Source organism: Mustelus asterias, chromosome 2, assembly GCF_964213995.1.
Source record: "Mustelus asterias chromosome 2, sMusAst1.hap1.1, whole genome shotgun sequence".
Lineage (NCBI taxonomy): Eukaryota > Metazoa > Chordata > Chondrichthyes > Carcharhiniformes > Triakidae > Mustelus > Mustelus asterias.
This window is the reverse complement of record NC_135802.1, coordinates 49,905,961-49,933,448: the sequence shown is the minus strand read 5'-3', so window position 1 is coordinate 49,933,448 and position 27,488 is coordinate 49,905,961. Positions and strand designations below refer to the sequence as shown.

The 27,488-nt window shown below is 43.9% G+C and overlaps 1 protein-coding gene across 2 annotated transcripts in view; it reads right to left on the bottom strand.

The window, feature by feature from the left end:
- Window positions 1-14,687: 14,687 nt before the first annotated feature.
- The window catches only part of cfap69 (cilia and flagella associated protein 69), a 106,974-nt gene continuing 94,173 nt past the window's right edge, over window positions 14,688-27,488 (bottom strand). For both annotated transcript variants that reach the window (XM_078227709.1, XM_078227716.1), the window contains 2 exons: window positions 22,985-23,089; window positions 14,688-15,445 (listed from right to left, as the gene is read on the bottom strand). In XM_078227709.1, coding sequence (XP_078083835.1) covers window positions 15,284-15,445; window positions 22,985-23,089 — 267 coding nt within the window. In that variant the 3' untranslated portion in view covers window positions 14,688-15,283. The remainder of the gene's footprint in view (window positions 15,446-22,984; window positions 23,090-27,488) is intronic.

Below are 27,488 nucleotides of genomic sequence, written 5' to 3'. Positions count from 1 at the left end.
CAGTAGCCTTAGTCAACCTTCCCGCCAGGATATTGGTCCCCCTGGGATTCAAGTGCCACCCGTTTTGTGTGTACAGGTCACACCTGCCCCTAAAGAGGTCCCAATGGTCCAGGAACCTGAATCCCTGCCCCCTGCACCAGTCCCTCAGCCACACATTCATCCTCCACCTCACTCCATTCCTCTCCTCACCCTCCCGTGGCACAGGCAGCAATCCTGAGATCACTGCATTTGCTTTCCTCCTTCTCAGCTGTCTCCCTAATCCCCTATACTCTCTTTTCATGACCCCTTCCCCCTTCCTTCCCACATCAGCGGTACCAATATGTACCGCTACCTCTGTAGTTGATAGAGAAGATCCTGAGAGGCAGGATTTATGAACATTTGGAGAGGTATAATATGATTAAGAATAGTCAGCATGGCTTTGTCAAAGGCAGATCATGCCTTATGAGCCTGCTTGAATTTTTTGAGGATGTGACTAAACACATTGATGAAGGAAGAGCAGTAGATGTAGTATACATGGACTTCAGCAAGGCATTTGATAAGGTGCCCCATGCAAGGCTTATTGAGAAAGTGAGGGGGCATGGGATCCAAGGGGACATTGCTTTGTGGATCCAGAACTGGCTTGCCCACGGAAGGCAAAGAGTGGTTATAGATGGGTCATATTCTGAATGGAGGTCAATCACCAGTGGAGTGCCCCAGGGATCTGTTCTGGGACCCTTACTCTTTGTGATTTTTATAAATGACCTGGATGAGGAAGTGGAGGGATGGGTTGGTAAGTTTGCTGATGACACAAAGGTTGGAGGTGTTGTGGATAGTGTGGAGGGATGTCAGAAGTTGCAGGGAGACATTGATAGGATGCAAGACTGGGTGGAGAAGTGGCAGATGGAGTTTAACCCAGATAAGTGTGAGGTGGTTCATTTTGGCAGGTCAAATAGGATGGCGGAATATAATATTAATGGTAGGACTCTTGGCAGTGTGGAAGATCAGAAGGATCTTGGGGTCCGGGTTCATAGGATGCTCAAAGCAGCTGTGCAGGTTGAGGCTGTGGTTAAGAAGGCGTGTGGTGTACTGGCCTTCATCAATCGAGGAATTGAGTTTAGGAGTCGTGAGATAATGTTGCAGCTATATAGGACCCTGGTCAGACCCCACTTGGAGTACTGTGCTCAGTTCTGGTCGCCTCATTACAGGAAGGATGTGGAAGCCATAGAAAGGGTGCAGAGAAGATTTACAAGGATGTTGCCTGGGTTGGGGGGCATGCTTTATGAGGATAGGTTGAGTGAGCTTGGACTTTTCTCCTTGGAGAGACAAAGGATGAGGGGTGACCTGATGGAGGTGTATAAGATGTTGAGAGGAATTGATCGAGTGGACAGTCAGAGGCTTTTTCCTAGGGCTGAAATGGTTACCACAAGAGGACACAGGTTTAAGGTGCTGGGGAGTAGGTACAGAGGAGATGTCAAGGGTAAGTTTTTCACTCAGAGGGTGGTGGGTGCGTGGAATGGGCTGCCAGCAACGGTGGTGGAGGCGGATTCGATAGGGTCTTTTAAGAGACTTTTAGATAAGTACATGGAACTTAGTAGATAGAAGGTTATAGGTAAGCCTAGTAATCGCACAACTTTGTGGGCTGAAGGGCCTGTATTGTGCTGTAGTTTTCCTTTGTTCCTATGTTTCTATGTTATAACAAGGCACTTGGAAAAAACCAAGGCAATCAGACAGAGTCAACATGGTTTTGAGAAGGGGAAATCATGTTTAACCAATCTATTGGAGTTCGTTGAAGGAGTCACATGTGCTATGGATAAAGGGGTACTGGTTGATGTACTGTACTTAGATTTCCAGAAAGCGATTGATAACCTCTCGTAGCACATCAAAGGTCATTGCTTAAAATAAAAGTTCATGGTGTAGGGGATAACATATTGGCATAGATAGAAGATTGGCTAGTTAATATGAAACAGAGAGTTGGCATAAATGGGTATTTTTGGGGTTGACAAGATCTGATGAGTGTTGAGCCACAGGGATCAGTGCTGGGACCTCAGCCTTTTACTTTTGACAGAAATATGGTTGCTAAATTTGCTGATGACACAAACATAGGTAGGAAAGTAAAATGTGAAGAGGGCGTAAAGAGGCTACAAAGGGACATAGATCAGTTAAGTAAATGGGCAAAACTCTGGCAAATTGAGTGTAATGTGAGCAAATGCAAAATTAACTATTTTGGCAGAAAATAAAGCTTTTTATTTAAATAGTGCAGAATGTAGTGTTAGAGTCGTAGCTAGGGTGTAGAGAACGATCAACTTAATGTGAGATAGGGTCATTTAAAAGTCTGATGGCAGCAGGGAAGAAACTGTTGTCGGTTAGTATATGACCTCAGAATTTTGTATCTTTTTCCCAACGGAAGAAAGTGGAAGAGAGTGAGTTTGGGCTGAGTGGGGTCCTTAATTATGCTGGCTGCTTTTCCGAGGCAGCAGCAAGTGTAGACAGTGTCAATTTTGGGAGGTTGGCTTGCATGATGGACTGGACTTCATTCACAACTCTGTTGTTTCTTGCAGTCTTGGGCAGAGCAGGAGCCATATCAAGTTGTGATACATCCAGAAAGAATGCTTTCTATGGTGCATCTGTAAAAGTTGGTGAGAGTCGTAGCTGACATGCCAAATTTCCTTAGTCTTCTGAGAAAGTAGAGACTTCGAGGGCTTTCTTAACAATAGTGTCGGCATGGAGGGACCAAGACAGGTTGTTGGTGATCTGGACACCTAAAAACTTGAAGCTCTCAACCATTTCTACCTTCGTCCCTGTTGATGTGGACAGGGGCATATTCTCCACTACACTCCCTGAAGTTGATGACTATCTCTTTCGTTTAGTTGACATTGAAGGAGAGATTATTGTCGTTGCACCAGTTCACCAGATTCTCTTATCTCATTTCTCTACTCTGTCTCGTCATTGTTTGAGATCCGACCCACTATGGTGATATCATCAGCAAACTTGAAAATCAAGTTGGAGGGGAATTTGATCACACAGTCACAGGTGTATAAGGAGTATAGTGGGGGGCTGGGAACACAGCCTTGTCGGTGTTGGGGATGATCGTGGCGGAGGTGTTGTTGCCTATCCTTACTGATTGCAGTCTGTGGGTTAGGAAGTTCAGGATCCAGTTGCAGAGAGAGGAGCAGAGCCCCAGGCCACAGAGTTTGGCGATGAGTTTTGTAGGAATAATGGTGTTGAAGGCTGAGCTGTCGTCAATAAATAGGAGTCTGACATAGGTCTCTTTGTTATCGAGATGTTCTAGGGTTGAATGTAGGGCCAGGGAGGTGGCGTCTGCTGTGGACCTGTTGCGGCAGTAGAGTGGGGAGGGGAAAGAGGGTTAAACTGGGTGTTCAATGGCTTGTGAAGAAAGAAGTGGGGCTGGCAACTTTCTATTCTTCTGGTGATCGTAATTGTGTTTGGGAAGGTGGTTGGAAGATTGACAGGTAAGAGTTGGGTGGACTGAATGCATTCCACATAAGGAATAATATGGCATAAAAACTGTGAGGCTCATTAATAATAGAGGTAATAGTTTGTGGAACTTCAGGCCAAAAGGATTTGGACCACAAATGTCTGGATTAACTGGAGTTTGTGAATGGTGCAAAAGAGGAGGCCAGGAAGGAGCCCACTGATGGGGTGGGATCTTATTGCCTTGCGCGTCCCGAAACTATAAAATCCCACCCAAGGTCAATGGGCCTTTCTATTGTCTGCCCCTCGCTTAGTCCGATTCCCGTGGCAGGTGGGACGGTAAAATTCCAGCCGTGGTCTTCAGGAAAAGGCCCTTCCACATCTTCCTGAGCTTACAGATGATAATTTTGAGGGATAACAGATGGAGGGTAAATATGAGTGGACCAGGAACATAATACATAGGAGCAGGAATAGGCCATTTGGCGATTTGAGTCTGCTTTGTTATCTGTTGAGATAATGTTTGGTCTGATTGTGGCCTCAGCTCCACTTTCCTGTCTCCTCACCACCACCCCCTCCATAATCCTTAACTCCCTTGTCTATCAAAAATCAATCTAACTTAATCTTGGATAAATTCAATGACCCAGCCTCTACTGCTTTCTGAGGAAGAAAATTCTACAGACCAACAGCCCTCTGAGTGAAAAAACAAATCTCCTCTTCTCTGGGGGCGATCTTACCAAAACATTCTAAATGCCGAATGAGCGCGAAAATGGGAAAGTTTCAGATCTGTTTATTTGGTGAAATGAAATTTTACACCACTTCATGCAAAAAATGATGCAAGATCTGATTCCTGCCAGCAGGCGAAGAGGGCGGAGCAAGCCAGCTGCTCACACTAGAGGGCGCTATCGTGCATGTGCAGATGTCTCTGTTCTGTGCAACAAAACACAGAGAAATCTGTCAGTCACCTTCCCCCAGATATCGCGCCTCACCACCACCACCCCCTCCCCCCCAATCTCTGGCGTTCCCAGCCAATCCCCCCCTCCTCCTGGCCTGGTCAATTGCCCCCCAGTACCTTCCATTCGGTCGATCGCCACACTAGCTGATCAGCCGTTGCAGTGTGCGCAGCTCCTCCCCCCTCTCAGCCAATCATTGGTTGCAGAGTGTGCCATTCCCCACCCCACCCGTCTCCCCTTAGGCCCCACCCCTTTCATGGCCCAGCCCCTTAGCACTGCTCAGTGGGCACTGCCAGGGTAGCAGTGCCAGGGTGACAGGCTGGTACTGCCTCCCACCCCCGATCACCCAAGAACCTTAATGGCCTCTGGTCCTACCGACGCGGCTATCCTGTCAAGTCCCTGTTGATGGGGACCACACGTGACCCTCGCTGGTGAGGACATTCACCGGCGAGGCCATTAAGGCAAGTGATCCTGGGATGATTCCATCCCAGGCTCACGAATTAAATTAGAATGTTCATTTCAATATTTAAATAAGCCTCATGCCCTTCTTGGGGGCAAGGCTGATCACATTGGAAATCCGGGTCTGGTAAGATCGCGAGAGGCAAGAACCCGGACGCAAACTTGATTTTTCACCTCTTACGTGACCTTACTGGCTTGCCATGATGGTCGACCGGTGCGATGAGCCAGTAAGAGCTCTGTCTTAAAAGGAAACTATTCTTTAAACTGTGTCTCCTCATTTTAATTTTCTCCACAAGAGGAAGCATTTTCCTTGTATCCGCTCCTTCAAATCTCCTCAGGACCTGTTATGTTTTGGTACGGTCATCTCTCATTCTTTTAAACTCCAATCAGTAGAGGTCTAACCTGTTCAACTTCTCCTCATAAGGTAAGTTCTTCATTCCAGGAATGAGTCAAATTAACCTTCTCTCAACTTCTCCTACTGCAATGATTTTTTTTTGAATAAGAAGACTGAAACAGTGTATACAGTACACTAGTTGTGGTCTCAGCTGCAGTAAAAAGTCCCTACTTTTATATTCCATTCCCCTTGCAATAAATGCCACATTTCCATTGCCTTCCTACCTAAGGGAAATCTATGTGACTTTTCAGAGACTAGGAAAATAGACTGGTTAGTGACAAAGCCCTGGAATAAACTGACAGCTTAGAGACAGGATGACAGTTTGAGAACTTGAGGCAGGTTAGGAGAGTGGGCAAAGTAGTGGCAGATGAAATACAATGTGGCAAAGCGTGAGGTTATGCACTTTGGTAGGAAGAATAGAAGCATAGACTATTTTCTAAATGGGGAGAGAATTCAGAAATCGGAAGCGCAAAAGAACTTGGGAGTTCTAATTCAAGATTGTTTTAAAGTTAACTTCCAGGTTGAGTTGGTATTAGGAAGACAAATGCAATGTTAGCATTCATTTCAAGAGGACTAGAATACAAAAGCAGGGATGTACTGCTAAGGCTTTGTAAGGCTCTGGTCAAATCACATTTGGAATATTGTGAGCAATTTTGGGCCCCGTATCTAAGGAAGGATGTACTGGCCTTGGAGAGGGTCCAGAGGAGATTCACAGGAATGATCCCAGGAATGAAAAGCTTGATGCATGAGCAACGTTTGAGGACATTGGGTCTGTACGCGACGGAGTTCAGAAGGATGAAGGGGGATCTCATTGAAACTTAGGGAATACTGAAAGGCCTGGATAGAGTGGACGCGGGGAAGATATTTCCATTAGTAGGAGAGACTAGGATCTGAGGGCACAGCCTCAAAGTAAAGGGGCAACCTTTTAGAACTAAGATGAGGAGAAATTTCTTCAGCCAGTGGGTAGTGAATCTATGGAATTCATTGCCACAGAAAGCTCTGGAGGCCAGGTCATTGAGTGTTTTTAAGACAGAGATAGATATATTCTTGATTGGTAAGGGAATCAAAGGTTATGGGGAAAAGGCAAGAGAATGAGGTTGGGAAACATATCAGCCATGATTGAATGGCAGAGCAGACTCAATGGACTGGGTGGCCTAATTCTGCTCCTATATCTTATGGTCTCCTCTAGTCTTCACTGTACTGAATGTACAGACCTCGATAGAATCAATTTCTGAGAGCTCTGGCAGTAAGCAGTATCTCGGAGCATATTAAGGAGACTTTACAAGTGTAAACGCATCTGAAATCTAGACCTAGCTGTTGATCGCAACGAGCACATCACATTTGGGGTGACATGGTGGCACAGTGGTTAGCACTGCTGCCTCACAACGCCAGGGACCTGAGTTCGATTCCCGGCTTGGGTCACTGTCTGTGTGGAGTTTGCACATTCTCCCCGTTCTGTGTGGGTTTCCTCCAGTTGTGCCAGTTTCCTCCCACAGACCAAAGATGTGCGGGTTAGGTGGATTGACCATGCTAAATTGCCTCTTAGTACCAGAGAGACTAGCTAGGGTAAATGCATGGATTATGGGGATAGGGCCTGGGTGGGATTGTGGTTGGTGCAGACTCGATGGGCCGAATGGCCTCCCTTCTGCACTTTAGGATTCTATAATTCTATGATTCCATTGAAGAACATCTTGATGACAATGTCATGGTATCAACCGAAGGCTAATATATCCTTCACTCCTGAGGGTTACAAAAGCATGGTTGTCTCTATTAAGAATTCCTCAGTGATAGAGTAGTCAATGAAAAGATGCAATGATCATATCTGATTATGTAATTTCAGATAAAGCTGGCATTTCATGAGGTAATAGAATCCAGAAAAAACAAATATTTCACAGGATGTGGGCCTTGCTAAGTATTTATTTACCCTTGAAAAAGTGGTGGTGAGCTGCCTTCTTGAACCGTTGCAGTCCATGTGATCTGGTTACACCCACGGTACTGTCAGGGTGGCTCATCTGGTTTTATTCCTTTTTGACTTTGTAGCAGTTTGATACAACTGAATGGCTTGCAATTTCAGAGGGCAATTAAGAGATAGCCACATTGCTGTGGTTCTGAAGTCATATGTGGGCAGACCAGGTAAGAATGGCTAATTACCTTCCCATTAGGACGTTAGTGAGCCAGATGGATTTTTGTGACAATCGATGATGGTATCATGATCATTGTTTACTGAGATTAGCTTTTAATTCCAGGTTTATTAGTTGAATTTAAAATCCACCAGCTGCCATGGTGGGATTTTAACCTGCTTCCTCAGACCATTAGACTGGGCCCATGGATTACTAATCTAGTGATGTTACCACACCACCACCTCCCCCCCTTATAGTGCATTTTAACAGCAAGAAATTAAATACTATGTCTATTGACTATGAAAAGCACTCAATAATAGGACCAATATGAGGAAAATTATCATCTGGTACTGGCCCAAAAAGTGGAATATAATTGTAGAGTAGTCATTTCTACATAATGAACATGTTCCATTTTACAGACATTACTTCAAGGGAAATGCAGATTCATCTCCACTCTTTTCAAAATGGTAAAAGTAAGTCGATGCATAAAAAATACACCGTAAATTATTCAGCTTCTAATTATCAGAAGAAATTAATTTTATTTATATGCCATATGGAAGATTTGATTTCATGTGCTATTGATGAACGTCACAAAGGTAGTTATGAAGTGATTTTCTTTGTTGAAATATGTGCTTTATAATAGCTTTGACTTTATATGTTACCTCAATCAAAGATACTCTGGTGAATAAAAGCCTCAAGATAATTTTGTTTATTGGTTATCTCAAATTTGCAAACATTTAAAGGCAGTCATTCTAAATAGTTGAACATTTTAATCAACCACAAGGGGTGACAAATCAGATCTGTTCGTGACGAGCTTTGATTACATTATTGTGAGTAAATCAAAATTACAGGATATAAAAGTAAATTTACTATAGCTTTTCTTTCTAGCTATGAACAGTAAAATTAAATGACTCAAACTGATCTGAATAATATTTTATATACGTCAGTGATTGTAAATTACTCCATGCTTGTTGTGCAATTCATGTATTAACTTGTGGCAGCTAATCACATTCCCTAACTATTCAAGAGTTTGATGGGCGGTTGATGGAGGAGAACCGGTGGATGCGGTGTTTTTGGATTTCCAAAAGGCGTTTGATAAGGTGCCCCATAAAAGGCTGCTGAAGAAGATTAGGGCACATGGAGTTGGGGGTAGTGTGTTAAAGTGGATTGGGGACTGGCTATCCGACAGGAAGCAAAGAGTCGGAATAAATGGGTGTTTTTCCGGTTGGAGGAAGGTAACTAGTGGCGTGCCGCAGGGATCGGTACTCGGGCCGCAACTGTTTACCATTTATATAGATGATCTGGAGGAGGGGACGGAGTGTAGGGTAACGAAGTTTGCAGACGACACAAAGATAAGTGGAAAGTGAATCGTGTGGAGGACGGAGAAGATCTGCAGAGAGATTTGGACAGGCTGAGTGAATGGGCGAGGATATGGCAAATGGAGTATAACGTTGAGAAATGCGAGGTTATACACTTTGGAGGAAATAATAACAAATGGGATTACTATCTCAATGGAAACAAATTAAAACATGCTACCGTGCAAAGGGACCTGGGGGTCCTTGTGCATGAGACGCAAAAGCCCAGTCTGCAGGTACAACAGGTGATCAAGAAGGCAAATGGGATGTTGGCCTATATTGCGAGGGGGATAGAATATAAAAGCAGGGATGTCTTGATGCACCTGTACAGGGCATTGGTGAGGCCGCAGCTGGAATACTGTGTGCAGTATTGGTCCCCTTATATGAGGAAGGATATATTGGCATTGGAGGGAGTGCAGAGAAGGTTCACCAGGTTGATACCGGAGATGAGGGGTTTGGATTATGAGGAGAGGCTGAGGAGATTGGGTTTGTACTCGTTGGAGTTTAGAAGGATGAGGGGGGATCTTATGGAGACTTATAAGATAATGCGGGGGCTGGATAGGGTGGAGGCGGAGAGATTCTTTCCACTTAGTAAGGAAGTTAAAACTAGAGGACACAGCCTCAAAATAAAGGGGGGTCGGTTTAAGACAGAGTTGAGGAGGAACTTCTTCTCCCAGAGGGTGGTGAATCTCTGGAATTCTCTGCCCACTGAGGTGGTGGAGGCTACCTCGCTGAATATGTTTAAAGCGCGGATGGATGGATTCCTGAGCGGTAAGGGAATTAAGGGTTATGGGGATCAGGCGGGTAAGTGGTACTGATCCACGTCAGATCAGCCATGATCTTATTGAATGGCGGGGCAGGCTCGAGGGGCTAGATGGCCTACTCCTGCTCCTATTTCTTATGTTCTTATGATTAGACTTTGAGTTTTACAATGAAAACTTAGAGTGATCAAAAATCACATCCAAATCTTGTCGCTTTAATAAGTGTGCTTATTTAGCCATTGTATGCAAAGCCTGTCTGCGCATTAGTGCCTCTGTGGGAATTGCAAAGTTCCTTGTTGTGGTTTCTTTCAAATTTATCAATTTGATTGATTTTATAATTTTAATTACATTTTGTTTGTTTTGGCTGACCACATCTTCCTGAAATTTTGGGAAGTGCCTGTTGTACCCGAATTGGTTTGTTTTTTTTAGAAAAGTTGTTCTTGGGATGTGAAGGATGCTGACAAGGCGGCATTTGTGGTCACCCCTAAATGTCCTGACAAGGTGATGATGGGCTTTCTCAGAAGGACTCCCTAGTGGTGATGGTGTTTCTACAAAGATGCTTAACTGACTGGAAGATGATTTTATTTGTTTTGATGTTAAGCATTTTGGTTTGATCTTGGTTATTTTTCTGTTTCTTTGTTTTGTTTAAAATAAAATTACGGGCGGCACGGTAGCACAGTGGTTAGCGCTGCTGCTTCACAGCTCCAGGGACCTGGGATCGATTCCCGGCTTGGGTCACTGTCTGTGTGGAGTTTGCACATTCTCCTCGTGTCTGCGTGGGTTTCCTCCGGGTGCTCTGGTTTCCTCCCACAGTCCAAAGATGTGCGGGTTAGGTTGATTGGCCTTGCTAAAATTGCCCTTAGTGTCCTGAGATGCGTAGGTTAGAGGGATTAGTGGGTAAATATATAGGGATTTGGGGGTAGGGCCTGGGTGGGATTGTGGTTGGTGCAGACTCGATGGGCCGAATGGCCTCTTTCTGTGCTGTAGGGTTTCTATGATCTATGATCTTCTCTGAGAGTAGTATTAACAAAATTGTATAATCATCTCTCAATGAAATTTTTACTGTTTTAATTACATTGTCCCATTAAGGGAACATACTTGGCCGTATCCCAGTGAAATTGGATTAGTTATAAAATATTGTGATTGGTCAGCATATGGGGAAACCCGTGGTGGAGGTGCGCCGTTGGTGGGACTGTAAGATCCTGTTGGCATAAAAGGCGGCAAGATTTCGATAGCAATGTCTACCAGTTCACTGGAAGACTCTTAATGAACATTATATGACATATCTGCTGCAATTTACCCTGATTTTACCATTATAGTTTAATTTTATTATCTGTTTCAATTTGTTTTGTTTTAAAAATAATTTTGCTTGTCCACTTTTGAAAGAAACATACTTACTTATATCCACATGGGATAACTTAACAGAAACTTCACAGAAACTTATTATAAAATAGAAGCTATTTAACGTGCAGTATCTACTGATTCATTGGGCACTCGTAGTTTGTTAACTTGGATGAAACAAAGCCTGAATTTTGTAAGGCAAGGTATTTGATGATGTATTGCTATGGGTTGGGTAATGCCTCTGCTACATCCTCTGGATTCAATGGGAAGACAAACTCTTGGGTCCTTCTTGGAGCCAGTTCCTCAAACATGCAGGAACAACTCCTGCAAAATCAACTTCGATGGACACACACTATATCCTCTCCCCCACCACCTCCTGTTCTCTCAATTCAAATGGCCAATATTGCAAGGGAAGACAAAGAAAATAGTTCGAAGATACTCTGAAGACCTCAAGTGCAATGGCATTGATCTTAATGTCCTGGAGGAGCTTCTGCCAATCGTTTAGAATGGCAACAACCTGTCCATGAAGCTGCGTCACGCTTTGAATCCCAACACATTAATGGTTAGGTAGAGTGGCAGCAGAGAAGGGAAAAAAAGGAAGTAATAGGCCCAAACATCTTCAGCTGTTTCATTAATGACCTTCCCTCCATCATAAGGTCAGAAGTGGGGATATTCACTGATGATTACACAATGTTCAGCATCATTCACAATTCCTCAGATACTGAATGTAGCAAGACCTGGAGGACATTCAGGCTTAGACTGATAAATGGCAAGTAACATTTGCCCCTCAAAAGTACCAGGCAATGACCATCTTCAATAAGAGAGTATCTAACCATCCTCCCTCGACATTCAATGGCATTACCATTGCTAAATCACCAATGTCAACATCCCAGAGATTAGTATTGACCAGAAACTGAACTGGACTAGCCATATAAATATTGTGGCTACAAAAGCAGGTCAGAGGCTAGAAATCCTGCAGCAAATAACTTACTCCCTGACTCCTCAAACCCTGTCCACCATCTACAAGGCACAGGTCAGGAGTGTGATGGAATCCTCTCTATTTGCCTAGATGAGTGCAGCTCCAACAACAGTCAAGAAGCTCAACACCATCCAGTACAAAGCAGCACACTTGATTGGCACACCCCATCTTCCAGCTTCAAGTTACACTTGCTTCATCACTGACATATCGTGGCAGCAGTGTGTACTATACATGCAATACACTACAGCAATTCACAAAGAATCCTTCTACAGGGCAGGAGAACATCGCCGTCACCTGAAAATTCTCTTTCAAGCTGCACACCATCCTGACTTGGAACTATATCACTGTGCCTTCACTATCAGTGGGCCAAAATCCTTGAACTCCCTTCATAACAGCATGGTGAGTGTACCTACACCAGATGACCTGCAATGGCCCACTGTCATCCTACTAAGGATAGTGGGCAAGCTCCTGAGGCTCAAATAATGGGGTTCACAAGAATGTCAGGACAGAAGACCCATTGGGAAAGCTGGATACTGCTGAGGGAGGTAGATAGGTGAATGGAAGGGCATTTCAACACCGAGGTGTCCTTGTTGTCTACAAAAAGGCCCAAAGCTGGAAGGACCATCAGGTTGGAACTGAAACATTTCCAAGGACTAGTGACAGATTTGGTTGCGGCCTTTCATCCCGTTCAATTGACTTGATGGGCAATTCCAATGATGTTTTTAAAACACCAGCATTACCACAAGTTGACCCCTACTTTTAGTCTTAATTGTGCTAATTGGTCACTTGCTTTTGGTTTCCATTCCACCTCTTGGGAAAGTCTCCTGGAAGTAGGAATGTGTTGAGGCTGTCCTATTGTCATTCCCCACTATTTTCTGAGTCCTTTCGCTTTCAACCCTGTCTCCCAGGGGCTTGGGAAAATTCAGTTCTCAGTTTCTGAAAGACTCTGAAATTAGAACTTCAAACCCCTAAGCAGGACAAGCACTAAGGCATAGCTGAGAAAGAGACGTGTTGTCGAAGCTTTTCATCTTATATTCATCAGGATGGATTTACAAGAATATTACATTTCAAAGGGAACAACAATTTGCAATCAATTGCTAATTGGCTGCAAGTGAAACAATTAGCAATTGATTCACTTGCTAATCAATTCACTTGATTGATTAGCAAGTGAACTCTGATAGGTGTTAATTTAACCATGGTACTTTGTAGCGTCATTAGAGGTTTAATTTCACTATCATAGAATACCTACAGTGCAGGAGGAGGCCATTCAGCCCATCAAACCTGCACCGACAATAATCCCCGCAACCCCATGTATTAACCCTGCTAGTCTCCCTGACACGAACGGGCAATTTAATGAAGCCAATCAACCTAACCTGCACATCTTTCAGTGTGGGAGGAAACTGGAGCATCTGGAAGAAACCCACTGAGACACCGGGAGGATGTGCAAACTCTGCACAGAAAGTGACCAGGGCCGGAATTGAGCCCGGGTCCCTGGTGCTGTGAGGCAGCTGCGTTAACCACTGTGTCACCACACTGCCTCAAAATAATCAGTCAATTTTCTGCTTCGGGAATATCAGTGGAATGTAGTTTACAGTCAAGTGTGAACAATTGTATTGGGAAATAATTTGAAGCAATTTTCATTGAGAGCTTCCTGCATTAGAATAAAAACTCATAGAATCCCTACAGTGCAGAAGGAGGCCATTTGATCCATCAAGCCTGTACCAACAACAATCCCACCCAGGCCCTATTCCTCTAACCTCACATATTTACCCTCTTAACAGTAAGGAACAATTTAACATGGCCAATCAACCTAACCCACACATCTTTGGACTGTGGGAGGAAACCCACGCAGACACGGGGAGAACATGCAAACTCCACACAGACAGTAAACCAAAGCCAGAATTGAACTTGGGTCCCTGGCGCTGTGTGGCAGCAGTGCTAATCACTGTGCCACCATGTCACACTATATTGCTGATAGTGATAGACCCTCTACTGAGTGATTAAGAATTTACAAGGTAAGAGGTTTAATGCCTACTGAACTGGATCATTGCTGCAGGGTAATGGATAAAGAACAGATATTATTGACAGCGTGTTGCAATTACATGTGGTACAGTTCAGCTAAAAAATGAGCCAATTAAATGTTAATTCTGTTTTCTCCCATAAAACAGCACCCGCACCCTTAGAGTTTGCATCAGTTCTGAAAATGAAGGTTTCACAAGCAGCTACATTGTGAAGCATGCAGCAAATCATAACAAACTGAAGACATCTTCTCTGCAGTCAACATCTGAATTGTCATTTGTGAATAGTATATAATTGTTCAATAAACACACTAGTTCTTATATAAAAATCAATGTAATATTGCTCTATCCTTCTGTGGCAGTCAGGAAGTACCATAAGGTATATAACTTGAGTGCAATGCCAAAGACATTGCTGTGTCCTGAGAAATAGCCCTCCAGCTCTGTAATGCAAGAAGGCACAACTTGGTGAACATATTTCTGGTTAAATTAAGTTAATTTTGGCATGCACTGGTACCTTCCAAATTAACTATTCTCCTGTCCAGTTGTTCACCTTCCACCCTCCACAAATATTAGCTCAACCAAAACTCTGATGTCTTCTGATTGGTCACAAAGGGAGGGACTTCAGATCCTGGGGTCTTTGATTTTACGGAAGGCCTGATGCTGGCCTGAGTGGCATTTAATTTTGGTGCGCCTTCCCTGAAAGTGTCAACATGGGGCTCCCGCCGGCCTTCTGGCTGGTGAGTAAGATGTCTGTCACCTCCATTAATCCTGCCGTATCTGTTACATGTTTGCAAAACAACTCCCAGCATGGAAAACTCCAACAAGTGGGTTCCAGGTAGTTTGCATAGGAATTTAATAAATTCACAAAACTAAATATACAAGATTATAATGTTTCTTTATGTTTTACATCGAGATATGGCATATTTAGTCAACAGAGATATTCACTGAACCTATGCTAACATCTGGTACTTATGCTTCGAAAGCAACATAGATCCAAGATAGGGCTGAAATAATGCAGATGGTACAGTGCACACTCTTCAATCATGGCTCCTCAGCAGGCACATACGATTGGTGAATTTATTCTTTGGACTTCCACCATCCTTAAAAAGGCCAGGCATTACCTGGAGTCCAATTTTATGTGTCCTCTTTTATAAAACAGAGAAATATACTGGAACGAAACACGAAACAAGTTCATGTTTCAGATCCTTCATCAAAACTGAAATATTAACTTGTCTGTTCTTAACACAGGTGCCACCTGAGTACCTCTGATTTTCTTGTATTTTTAGAAAAAATTCCAAGACTTTGCCCTTTGCATTTTTTGAATAGTTCAGTTATATCTTAGATGACACCATTTTGTCAATGGCATATAAATAATTAGTTATCTGAAAATAATTTTCAGTTTATAATTTGCTCCTCATATTAACTAAAAAGTAAAACATGATAAAAGTCTACAAACTGTATCCATGAAGGATTTATTTTAATTAATATATCGTACTCATTTTACAGATAGAGAACATGGCTTGTTTCCAGCATCTCCATTTTTCATCGCTGTACTTTCTCTGCAAGTTCCCTTTACTTTCAGATTTACAGGTGAGAATGGACCTCCCAGTAACTCCGGCGGTGTGGTTTCTATTGTCACCAAACGTCCCCAAAAACCCTGATGGGAAATCAAAACACATACATTCACCACTGAGCTTCCATTGTACAATATGCCGATGGTTCTGCTCCCATCTTATTAAAACACACTTCTTTTCTGAAAAGAAAAACTGCACTATAGTACCAATGCCTCAGTTTTCCAAACAGAAGTGGTAACAAGTGGATTTTACAAGTTACTTTCCCTCGGCAAAAGGTTTTTGCATAATTTACAAATTATGTATACTTGCTGTTGATTAATTTAACCTCTGGATCTTCTGGTTTTACAGATTCTTTAAAATTATTACTACCTATTCATGTAAAATTTTATTTACTTGTTTGACTTTTTAAAAAAAAAAAGAAAATTCTGAAAATTTTCAGCAGATTGGAAAGCATCTGTGGATCAAAAAACAAGTTGCCATTTCCCATTTAATTTGTTGGCTATCCAGAGGCAGAGTGAATGAAAATCGGAGAGGAGGGGGGGGGGGGGGGGGTGAAATCCAGTCATTGTGGTCCCTGTTGAGACTGACAAAATAGGAAAGTGTAGGTGGGAGGTCCTGTTTGTGAGAATCAGGGACTATGAGCTAAATTAAAGTAGAGGGCCTTAAAAGTCTCTGGATTATTACCCAAGTGACATACATTCTGGCATCATGATAACCAAATTAGGGAGGTTAACATGTGGCTGAAGGAATGATGTGGGAAATAGGGATTCCATCAGTCAGGGCACAAGAAGAGACTGTAACGTTGGAACAGGCTCCATGTGAAGCAAGTTGAGACAGATAGGAATAGTAGGGCGGTCACAAGGTGGGAAAGTAGGCCAGTTGGTAATTCAAAAACAGAAGAGAAGAGAGTAAAATTAACAATCAGAAATTGTACGTTAGGCACTACAGGTAAAGTGAAAACTTATAAATGTAAAGTAATTAAAGTAGGAGAGAGAAATAGGAAATGTATGAACAAACATTAGAGCAGAATGTTCAAAGATCCCTCAGTTACTGGATCCCATCTTCAGGCTGCTCCTGGTGCTACTAATTGGGTGCCACGAATGCAATGTGGGATCAGACCTGAAAATGATCGAAGCATCAGTTTCCTGAACCCAAATTGAAAACCCAGGCCCAAGCCTCTGTGATGGCCTCCTATCATACCCTTCAAGTTGAGGGTAAGTTTAAGCTGTGTGGTCCAAATAAACTTTCTTTATAATAATAAATGGAGTCAAAATTTAAAAAAAATAATGCTTTGAAGGGATAAATTCAACTTGAAGGGTATGATAGGAGGCCATCACAGAGACTTGGGCCTGGGTTTTCAATCTGAGTTTGGGAAACTGATGCTTGGATCATTTTCAGATCTGATCCCACACTGCATTAATGGCATCCAATTAGTGGTACCGGGAGCAGCCTGGAGATGGGATCCAGTAACTGAGGGATCTTTGAACAGTAGAGTGGCAGCCATGACTGGGTACATCATTGGGTGATGAGATGGAGCAGCAGGGTGCTCAAAGAGCCAGTGCTGTCATGAGCAGGCTTCAAGAGGGAGGTTTTAAACAGGGTCTTGAAGGAGGAGAGGAAGGTAGCAACTCGGAGAGGCTTAGCAATGGAATTCCAGAGCTCAGGGTCTAGACACAACACCAAGAAGGAGTAATCAAAGTTAGGGAAAGTCAGAATTGAATGAGCGCAGATATCTCAGAGGAGTATGGGGATGGAAGAAATTACAGAGACCTGAGGGGTGAGACCATGAGAATTTTAAAATTAAGATATAATTTGACCAGAAGTTAGAATACAGCCAGGAATGTGTTGAAATAATCAAGTCTAGAGGTAACAAAGGCATGAATAAGGGTTTTGCTCCAGCAGATGAGCTGAGGCAATGACAAAGTCAGACAATGTTGTGGAGTTGGAAACTTACTGATTTTGTTTTATTGATGACATGAATGTGGTTGGAAGTTCATTTCAGAAACAAACATAACTCCAAGGTGGTGAAAAGGTTGGTTTAGTCTCAGACAATTGCCAGGGTGTGGAATGGAGTTGGTAAGTAGGGAACATAATTTGTAGCAGGGACCAAAAATGTCTTCAGTCTTCCCAATAGTTAAATGAAGAAAGTTTCTGCTCATCTAATTTTGGATTTTGGGTAACTAGTTCAAAGTTTATTTATTTATTAGTGTCACAAGTAGGCTTACATTAACACTGCAATGAAGTTACTGTGAAAATCCTCTAGTTGCCACACTCCGGCCCCTGTTCGGGTACACTGATGGAGAATTTAGCATGGCCAATGCACCTAACCAGCACGTCCTTTGGACTGTGGGAGGAAGCCGGAGAACCTGGAGGAAACCCATGCAGACATGGTGAGAACGTGCAGACTCCGCACAGACAGTAACCTAAGCCGGGAATCGAACCCGGATCCCTGGCGCTGTGAGGCAGCAGTGCTAACCACTGTGCCACCGTGCTACCCTTAAATCAAAGTGGAGAATGTGGGCACACCAGTCCTATCACCAGTGAAGTAATTGAGAGGATGATGGTGAGGAGAAGAGAGCTGCATGCCATCAGTGTACATTTGAAAACTAATGCCATTGATGCTTTTGGATGACGTCGTCGAGGAATAGCAGGTAGATGAGAAATAGGAGGGAACCATGGTCAGATTCCCAAAGGAACACAGGATAACAATGCACCTGCCAAAAGAGAAGCCATTGCAATTGATACTCTGGCTATGATTAGGTAGATAAGAAGATCTTGGAGAGAGCATTTATACCTTGCTGTTGAAAAGTGGAGGAGGATGGTGCAGTCAATCATGTCAAAGGCTACAGAAGATTGAGAAGGATGAAAAAGGAGGACTTTTCACAGTCACAGAGAATGTAATTTGTATCTTTGATGACAGCCATTTCAATATTGTGACAGGGGTAGAAACCTGACTGGCAGACTTAACAAAGAACAAAGAACAATACAGCACAGGAACAGGCCCTTCGGCCCTCCAAGCCCGCGCCGCTCCCCGGTCCAGGATTGAATCCTGAATCCAGGATCCCCGCCCAATTTTCCAGCCTATCTACATACCAATATCCTATCCACCGAGCTGTCCCCCACAGCTACGATGCTTTGTTCATTACAACCTATTAACTCACCCCCACCCCCCCATTCCAGACCATGTGATCTCCAGGGAGAGGCGAAAACCCAGAGTGAAAAACCCCAGGGCCAATATGGGGAAAAAAAAATCTGGGAAATTCCTCTCCGACCCCCTGAGGCGATCGAAACGAGTCCAGGAGATCACAATGGCCCTGATCGGAAAATGCTTCCCAACCCTAGTCATTTCCACTTCCACGAGAAACAAAGAACAATTAGCCCGCGCCGCTCCCTGGTCCAAACTAGACCACTCTTTTGTATCCCTCCATTCCCACTCCGTTCATATAGCTGTCTAGATAAGTCTTAAACGTTCCCAGTGTGTCCGCCTCCACCACCTTGCCCGGCAACACATTCCAGGCCCCCACGACCCTCTGTGTGAAATATGTCCTTCTGATATCTGTGTTAAACCTCCCCCCCTTCACCTTGAACCTATGACCCCTCGTGAACGTCACCACCGACCCGGGGAAAGCTTCCCACCGTTCACCCTATCTATGCCTTTCATAATTTTATACACCTCTATTAAGTCTCCCCTCATCCTCCGTCTTTCCAAGGAGAACAACCCCAGTTTCCCCAATCTCTCCTCATAACTAAGCCCCTCCATACCAGGCAACATCCTGGTAAACCTCCTCTGTACTCTCTCCAAAGCCTCCACGTCCTTCTGGTAGTGTGGCGACCAGAACTGGACGCAGTATTCCAAATGCGGCCGAACCAACGTTCTATACATCTGCAACATCAGACCCCAACTTTTATACTCTATGCCCCGTCCTATAAAGGCAAGCATGCCATATGCCTTCTTCACCACCTTCTCCACCTGTGACGTCACCTTCAAAGATCTGTGGACTTGCACACCCAGGTCCCTCTGCGTCTCTACACCCTTTATGGTTCTTCCATTTATCGTGTAGCTCCTCCTTACATTATTCCCACCAAAATGCATCACTTCGCATTTATCAGGATTGAACTCCATCTGCCATTTCCTTGCCCAAATTTCCAGCCTATCTATATCCTTCTGTAGCCTCTGACAATGTTCCTCACTATCTGCAAGTCCTGCCAGTTTTGTGTCGTCCGCAAACTTACTGATCACCCCAGTTACTCCTTCTTCCAGATCATTTATATAAATCACAAACAGCAGAGGTCCCAATACAGAGCCCTGCGGTACACCACTAGTCACAGGCCTCCAGCCGGAAAAAGACCCTTCCACTACCACCCTCTGTCTTCTATGACCAAGCCAGTTCTCCACCCATCTAGCCACCTCCCCCTTTATCCCATGGGATCCAACCTTTTTCACTAGCCTACCATGAGGGACTTTGTCAAACGCTTTACTAAAGTCCATATAGACAACATCCACGGCCCTTCCTTCGTCAACCATTTTGGTCACTTCTTCAAAAAACACCACCAGGTTAGTGAGGCATGACCTCCCTCTCACAAAACCATGTTGACTATCGTTAATGAGTTTATTCCTTTCTAAATGCGCATACATCCTATCTTTAAGAATCTTCTCCAACAACTTCCCCACCACGGACGTCAAGCTCACCGGCCTATAATTACCCGGGTTATCCTTCCTACCCTTCTTAAATAACGGGACCACATTGGCTATCCTCCAATCCTCTGGGACCTCACCTGTGTCCAGTGACGAGACAAAGATTTGCGTCAGAGGCCCAACGATTTCACATCTCGTCTCCCTGAGCAGCCTTGGATAGATTCCATCAGGCCCTGGGGATTTGTCAGTCTTTATATTCTCTAACAAACCTAACACTTCCTCCTTTGTAATGGAGATTTTCTCCAACCGTTCAACACTCCCCTCCGAGACACTCCCAGTCAACACATCCCTCTCCTTTGTGAATACCGACGCAAAGTATTCATTTAGGATCTCCCCTACCTCTTTGGGCTCCAAGCATAAGTCCCCACTTTTGTCCCTGAGAGGTCCAATTTTTTCCCTAACAACCCTTTTGTTCCTAACGTATGAATAAAATGCTTTGGGATTCTCCTTAATCCTGTCTGCCAAGAACATTTCGTGACCCCTTTTTGCTCTTCTAATTCCCCGTTTGAGTATTTTCCTACTTTCATTGTACACCTCCAGAGCTCCCTCCGTTTTTAGCTGATTGGACCTAACATACGCCTCTCTTTTCTTTTTGACCAGTCCCTCAATTTCCCTGGTTATCCACGGTTCCCTAATCCTACCCTTCCTATCCTTCTTTTTTACAGGCACATGCTTGTCCTGTAGCCCTAACAACCGTTCCTTAAAAGACTGCCACATACCAGATGTGGATTTACCCTCAAACAGCCTCTCCCAATCAAGAGCTGCCAATTTCTGCCTTATCCCAATAAAGTTAGCCTTCCCCCAATCCAACACCTTACCCTTGGGACACCACTCATCCTTTTCCATCACTATCCTAAAGCTAACAGAATTGTGGTCACTATTTGCCACATGTTCCCCAACCAAAACTTTGAAGACCTGACCGGGCTCATTCCCCAGTACCAGGTCCAGTATAGCCCCCTCTCTAGTCGGGCTGTCCACATATTGTTCCAACGAACCCTCCTGTACACATTTTACAAATTCCTCCCCATCCAGAGTCCCTGCCCTCAGCGATTTCCAGTCTATACCAGGGAAATTGAAGTCTCCCACTACAACAACCCTATATTTCCTGCACCTATCCAGTATCTCCTGACATATCCATTCTTCCACTTCCCTTGGGCTGTTGGGGGGCCTGTAGTACACCCCCAACATAGTGACTGCGCCTTTCCTGTTTCTAAGCTCCACCCAGAGTGACTCGCTACACGACTCCTCCGAATTGTCCTCCCTCTGCACCGCTGTAATATGCTCTCCAACCAATACCGCTACTCCCCCACCTCTTTTGGCCCCTCCTCTGTCTCGCCTAAAACACTTGTACCCTGGAATATTCAGCTGCCAGTCCTGTCCCTCTTTCAACCAAGTCTCTGTCACCGCAACCACATCCAAATTCCTCGTGCGCATTAAGGCAGACGATGGAGTTTGGGGAAAGATAGGCACAGATTTGGGAGGCATGACATATTCAAAGATTTTGGAGAGGAAAGGGAATTTGGAGATGGTGGGGGTAGTTTGCAAAGATATTGAGGGTTACGAGAGGAGTGATCAAAGGTTTATAGGAAAGATGGGCAACAACTGAAGAGAAAAAACTGTTTACAATTTTGGCTATCATGTGGATCAGGTGGGAAATTGAGCAGTCAGTTTAATGGATGTACAGAGCATGAGGGGAATCTCACTGACAAGACAAGCTGGGAGAGGATATGAAAATGGATGGTAGAGAAATGAGATAAGATATGAGTTCAAGACTTAGGCAGGGGTCCATTAAAGAAAGCTAGGCTTGGTGGACTAGCAGAAGGGAAGGACTTCGCAGGGGTAACTGATTGGATTGTCTCAATCTGAATGACAAGAGGTCCATGAATTCCTTGCATCTATTGGTGGAAAATGTGGAGGGGCCAGAGAGGAGAGTTTAAGAAGATGGTATGCAGTAGAGAAAAGAAGATCACTCCATTTCAGAATCCTGGAATAGAAAGCAGTTTTAGCAAAGACCATCAGGACTCAGCACGGTGGTACAATGGTTAGCACTGCTGCCTCACAGGACCAGGGACCTGGGTTCGATTCCCGGCTGTTTGTGTGGAGTTTGTACATTCTCCCAGTGTCTGTGTCGGTTTCCTCCAGTTTCTTCCCACAAACCAAAGATGTGTGGGTTAGGTGGATTGACCATACTAATTGCCCCTCAGTGTCAGGGGGACTAACTAGGGTAAATGCATGAGGTTATGAGGATAGAGCCTGGGTGGGATTGTGTTTGGTGCAGACTCATGGGCCAAATGGCCTCCTTCTGCATTGTAGGATTCTATGATTCCATGACTCAATAGTATGTCTTGTTGCAAGTGGCTAAACTAATTTTCCTCCATATCCTTTCAAGTCTGTGTCCTTTAGACTTAAGGGAGCAGAGGTAAGCATCATACCAGGGGAATGGCCATTGTAACGTTCTTTTGGGAAACTAAGTGAAGGTGCAATTGAAAAAATCAGCAGCTGCAGAAATGTTGTGGCTAATGGAGGGCCAAAGGGTAAATGGTTGGGATTTTGAAAGGGCTGTTGAAAGTGAAATAGCGATTAATGGTTTTCTGGGACTGATTCTGGGAGATAGAGTTAGGATATGGAAGGGGGATACGGCTGGAGAGCCATACAGGGAAGTGATCAGGCATGGCCTTACCTTTGATTAATACAATGGACTATCAGGACGACGTGAGGTGGCAAGGACAAGAGAATGGCCATAAATATGGGCCAAGAGTTGATATGGAGGGTGAGATTTAGGGAGGATGAGAGCACAATGAATTCAGAGGAGAGAGAGCATGATGAGTTTAAAATGATGATGAACAATATGTGCTATAAAAAACAGTTCATTAAACTACTTCTTGGAACTCACTGATAACTATCAATGTTTACTCGTTTTACTTACGGTTGTGTGTAAACCTGGGATGTGAGTCTGGTGCACATTGATGTTCTGATCTTTTCTTTTGAGTTTGGAAAATTCTATCATCTGTTCTTGAAATTTTTTGGCTTCCTAAAAACAAAAGGAATCAAGTGAAATGTTAGTAATAAATGTTAAAAGAAATGGAAGAATCATTCTTTAAATAAATATAATTGCTCAGAAAGAACTGGATGATGATATTGCTTACAAAGATATTTTGCTAAATGAGATTCTTTGAAATTAAGAAACTAAGGAAACGAGACAAAGCTCATAATGTAGGATATATACAAGATTGACTTTGTGATCGCGCAATCTTTATGGAAAGCTGTAGCCACAGGAAATCTCTCAGATTGGGACGATCACTTCCTTCACTTATTTTTGCCCAACAGGCAAAACTTCCTTTAAAGCTCTCCCTTATCCTAGCCCTGAAATCATATTATTCTCTCCTATCTTATTACCTCATGATCACAAGCTTAGCTTGTCCATGAGATCCATCTTCTCTTCCCACCATTCTATTCCCCACTAAATTGCTAACCGGCAAACTTCTTTCCTGATCCCTGTTAACTGATATTTTTAACAACTCTCTGCCTTCAGCAATGGTGTCTTGCTGGTACTGATATTACACAAGCAATTCAGAGGTCTGAAATAATGCTTTGGTAATGTGAGTTCAAATCCCATCATAGCAGTTGATGGGTTTAAATTTTAGATAAATCTGGAATAAAAAAAGAAGCTTGTCACTGTAATGGTGACCTTGAAATCACTGGATTCTTGTTGGCTGAGGGAAGGACACCTGCAGTACCTATCTAGTTTGGCCTATGAGCAGTTCCAGACCCACAACAACTACGGTTAATTGTTAGGCCTCTTAGCCCTCACCAGTCGCCCCATCCACCTGGTTGCGACATACCCCTTACATCACCCATGTCCCTCCCATGCCCACTTATCCAGTATCCACTATGAGCAGAACTTAAGAGCCCTGTATTAACACTGGGAAGTTAGAGATGCTCATGAAGTAAAATAAAATAATCCAGTCAAACTTCAGTTGAAAAGAAATGCTCCCTTAGAAACTCATAAAAGTGCCAATCAAACACATAACCATTGAAACACCCCTTGAAACAAAAACTGTTTAATCTGCTCATTAATCCATCAAAATAAAAAACACAGCAGACAAGAAAGTGGAGTTGCGGGCACAACAGATCAACCGTGATCTTAGCGAATGGTGGAGCAGGCTCAAAGTGCCAATTGGCCTATTCATGCTCATGATTCTTTTATCCTCACTAATTGGCTAGCCAACTGCTCCTTGTTTTTTTTCAAAGGCTCAATAGATGGAATCTCAATCAAATAAGTATGACACCTGTTTAGCTTCTTTTTCAAAGACTCAAAAGCTCAAATGAGATTTGGACATCAAATCACTGTAAAATTCAAAACACAGTGTCCAGATGACCAATAAAAATCAGATACTCAATACTGTTGAATTCGAATGAGCACTTTATCCATTAGAGAAAGCACTCAAATGTATGTGAACACTTACACAATGCTGGTCAATTTAATGGCCAATTTAAAGCCCTATGATGAATTACTGCATTGAACTGATACTTAATTTATCATGCACCATCACATTCTAACATTTAAAGTGCACAAGAACTTTCAAACCTAGTTGTCAAAAAGTTACTGGATTCCTGACAAGCTTCCTGAAGGTTCAAAAGCAGACTGAACTTAGTTGTTTCACAAAAGCTTCACACACCTACACAGCTTGGTGAAGGTTGCAGACTCTGGGAAATTCACAATTCAGGCAGCATTTAAAATGTTGAATCTGACATCACTATGAGTGAGTATTGAGTAGTTCCATCATGATTTCCACACCAATCAAAAGGGTAGCCAGTGGAAATTGGATAGGAAATTTGAATTTAAGGTCTCCCCTACTTTCATTTTGGCCACACAGCTGAATTGCTCTTATAGAGATCCATGATGTGGAGATGCCGGCATTGGATTGGGGTGGACACGTAACCCCAAGATACTCCACTTCTCCAGCTTCCACCCTCAACATGTTAAAGAAGCCATCCCTTTTGGACAAGCCCTCCGTATACACAGGATCTGCTCAGATGAGGAGGAACACAACAGACACCTGCAGATGCTGAAAGACATCCTTGTAAGAACAGGATATGGCGCTTGACTCATCGATCGACAGTTCTGACGCACCACAGTGAAAAACCGCACTGACTAGCTCAGAAAACAAACACGGGACACGGCCAATAAAGTACCCTTCGTCGTCCAGTACTTCCTCGGAGTGGAGAAGCTATGACATCTTCTTCAGAGCCTTCCACATATCATCGATGAAGACGAACACCTCGCCAAGGCCATCCTCACACCCCCACTACTTGCCTTCAAACAACCGCGCAATCTCAAACAGATCATTGTTTGTAGCAAACTACCCAACCTTCAGGAGAACAGTGACCACGACACCACACAACCCTGCCACAGCAACCTCTGCAAGACGTGCTGGATCATTGACACGGATGCCATCATCACACGTGAGAACACTATCCACCAGGTACACATACTCATGCGACTCGGCCAACGTTGTCTACCTGATATGCTGCAGGAAAAGATGTTCCGAGGCATGGTACATCGGCGAGACAATGCAGACGCTACAACAAAGGACGAATGAACACCGCTCGCCAATCACCAGGCAAGACTGTTCTCTTCCTGTTGGGGAGCACTTCAGTGGTCACGGGCGTTCAGCCTCTGATCTTCGGGTAAGCGTTCTCCAAGGCGGCCTTCACGACACACGACACCGCAGGGTCGCTGAGCAGAAACTGATAGCTAAGTTCCGCACACATGAGGACGGCCTCAACCGGGATCTTGGGTTCATGTCACACTATCTGTAACCCCCGCAACTTGCCTGGACTTGCAAAATCTCACTAGCTATCTGTCTGGAGACAATACACATCTCTTTAACCTGTGCTTAACGCTCTCTCCACTCACACTGTCTGTACCTTTAAGACTTGATTAGCTGTATTAGCATTGATTAGCTTGATTAGCATTCCAATCATTATTCTGTAAATTGAGTTTGTGTCTCTGTATGCCCTGTTTGTGAGCACATCTCCCACTCCACCTGACAAAGGAGCAGCACGCTCCGAAAGCTAGCGGCATTTTCTACCAAATAAAACTGTTGGACTTTAACTTGGTGTTATTAGACTTCTTACTGGGGAACACTTCAGCAGTCAAGGGCATTCAGCCTCCGATCTTCGGATGAGCATTCTCCAAGGCGGCCTTCAAGACACATGACAACGCAGAATCGCCGAGCAGAAACTGTTAGCCAAGTTCCGCACACATGAGGACGGCCTCAACCAGGATCTTGGGTTCATGTCACACTACGTGTAACCCCCACCATTTGGCCTGGGCTTGCATAATCCTACTAATTGTCCTGGCTTGAGACAATTCACACCTCTTTAACCTGTCATTATCCCACTCTCTACCCACATTGTCTGTACCTGTAAAGACTTGATTACCTGTCAAGACTCGCATTCCAACCATTACCTTGCAATTTAGTCTGTGTCTAAATATGCCCTGTTTGTGAACCCAACTCCACACTCACCTGATTAAGGAGCAGCGTGCTACCAAATAAACCTGTTGGACTTTAACCTGGTGCTGTAGAGATCCAGACAGACATAAAGGGCCAAATAGCCTCTTCTATGTTGTAACCATTCTATGATTCTATAACTATCCCTTTTCTTTCTTCTCAGCCTGTCTGACATGATTGATTCCATTATCCTCCTGCAACATCTTTTCACTATCATCCAGCTGGGTAGGATGCACTCACCTGGTTCTGTTCTTATTGGAGAACCAGAGGCAGAGAAACACCTAAAATGGCTTCTCTACCTATACTTGCACCTCTGTTGTTCACTGTTAAATTTCTCATCTGCATACTTCCCTTGGTGACATCATCCAAAAACCCAGTGGCAATTTTCACATGCACCCTGATGGCCCCTCACTACCACCTCTCTTGACCTCTCCAATGCCTCTAAATTATCAGACTACTTATCTGGAATTTTTGGTCCCTGCTACAAACTCTGCTAGCCATCAATTCCACCCCTCTCCCTGGCAAGTGACTGAGGCTGAACCAGACTGCAGTCTGACTTGATCCTGAGATGAGCTTTGACGATATATCTGGGCCATCACTAAGATAGCTAATTTACATCTTTGTAGCACTGCTCGAGTCTTCTCTTGTCTTAGGTCATCTGTTGCTGAAACCGTCGTCCAAGCTTTTTGGGCTATTATTTTGCAATATAATCGCTAACTCCCAATTGTTCTAAAAACATTTGGTCTAGATTTACCAGGCTTTCCTACTAGTGCAAACTTCTGGTCCTGCTGAAGGCGAGCCCCCACCCCTGTAGCAGGTTCCTGGCAGCACAACCAGCAAGCGATGTAAATGGCCATTGATTTTGCCAGGACTGTAAGATCCTTTTGGTGGCTAATGGTGGAGAGGCTGGAA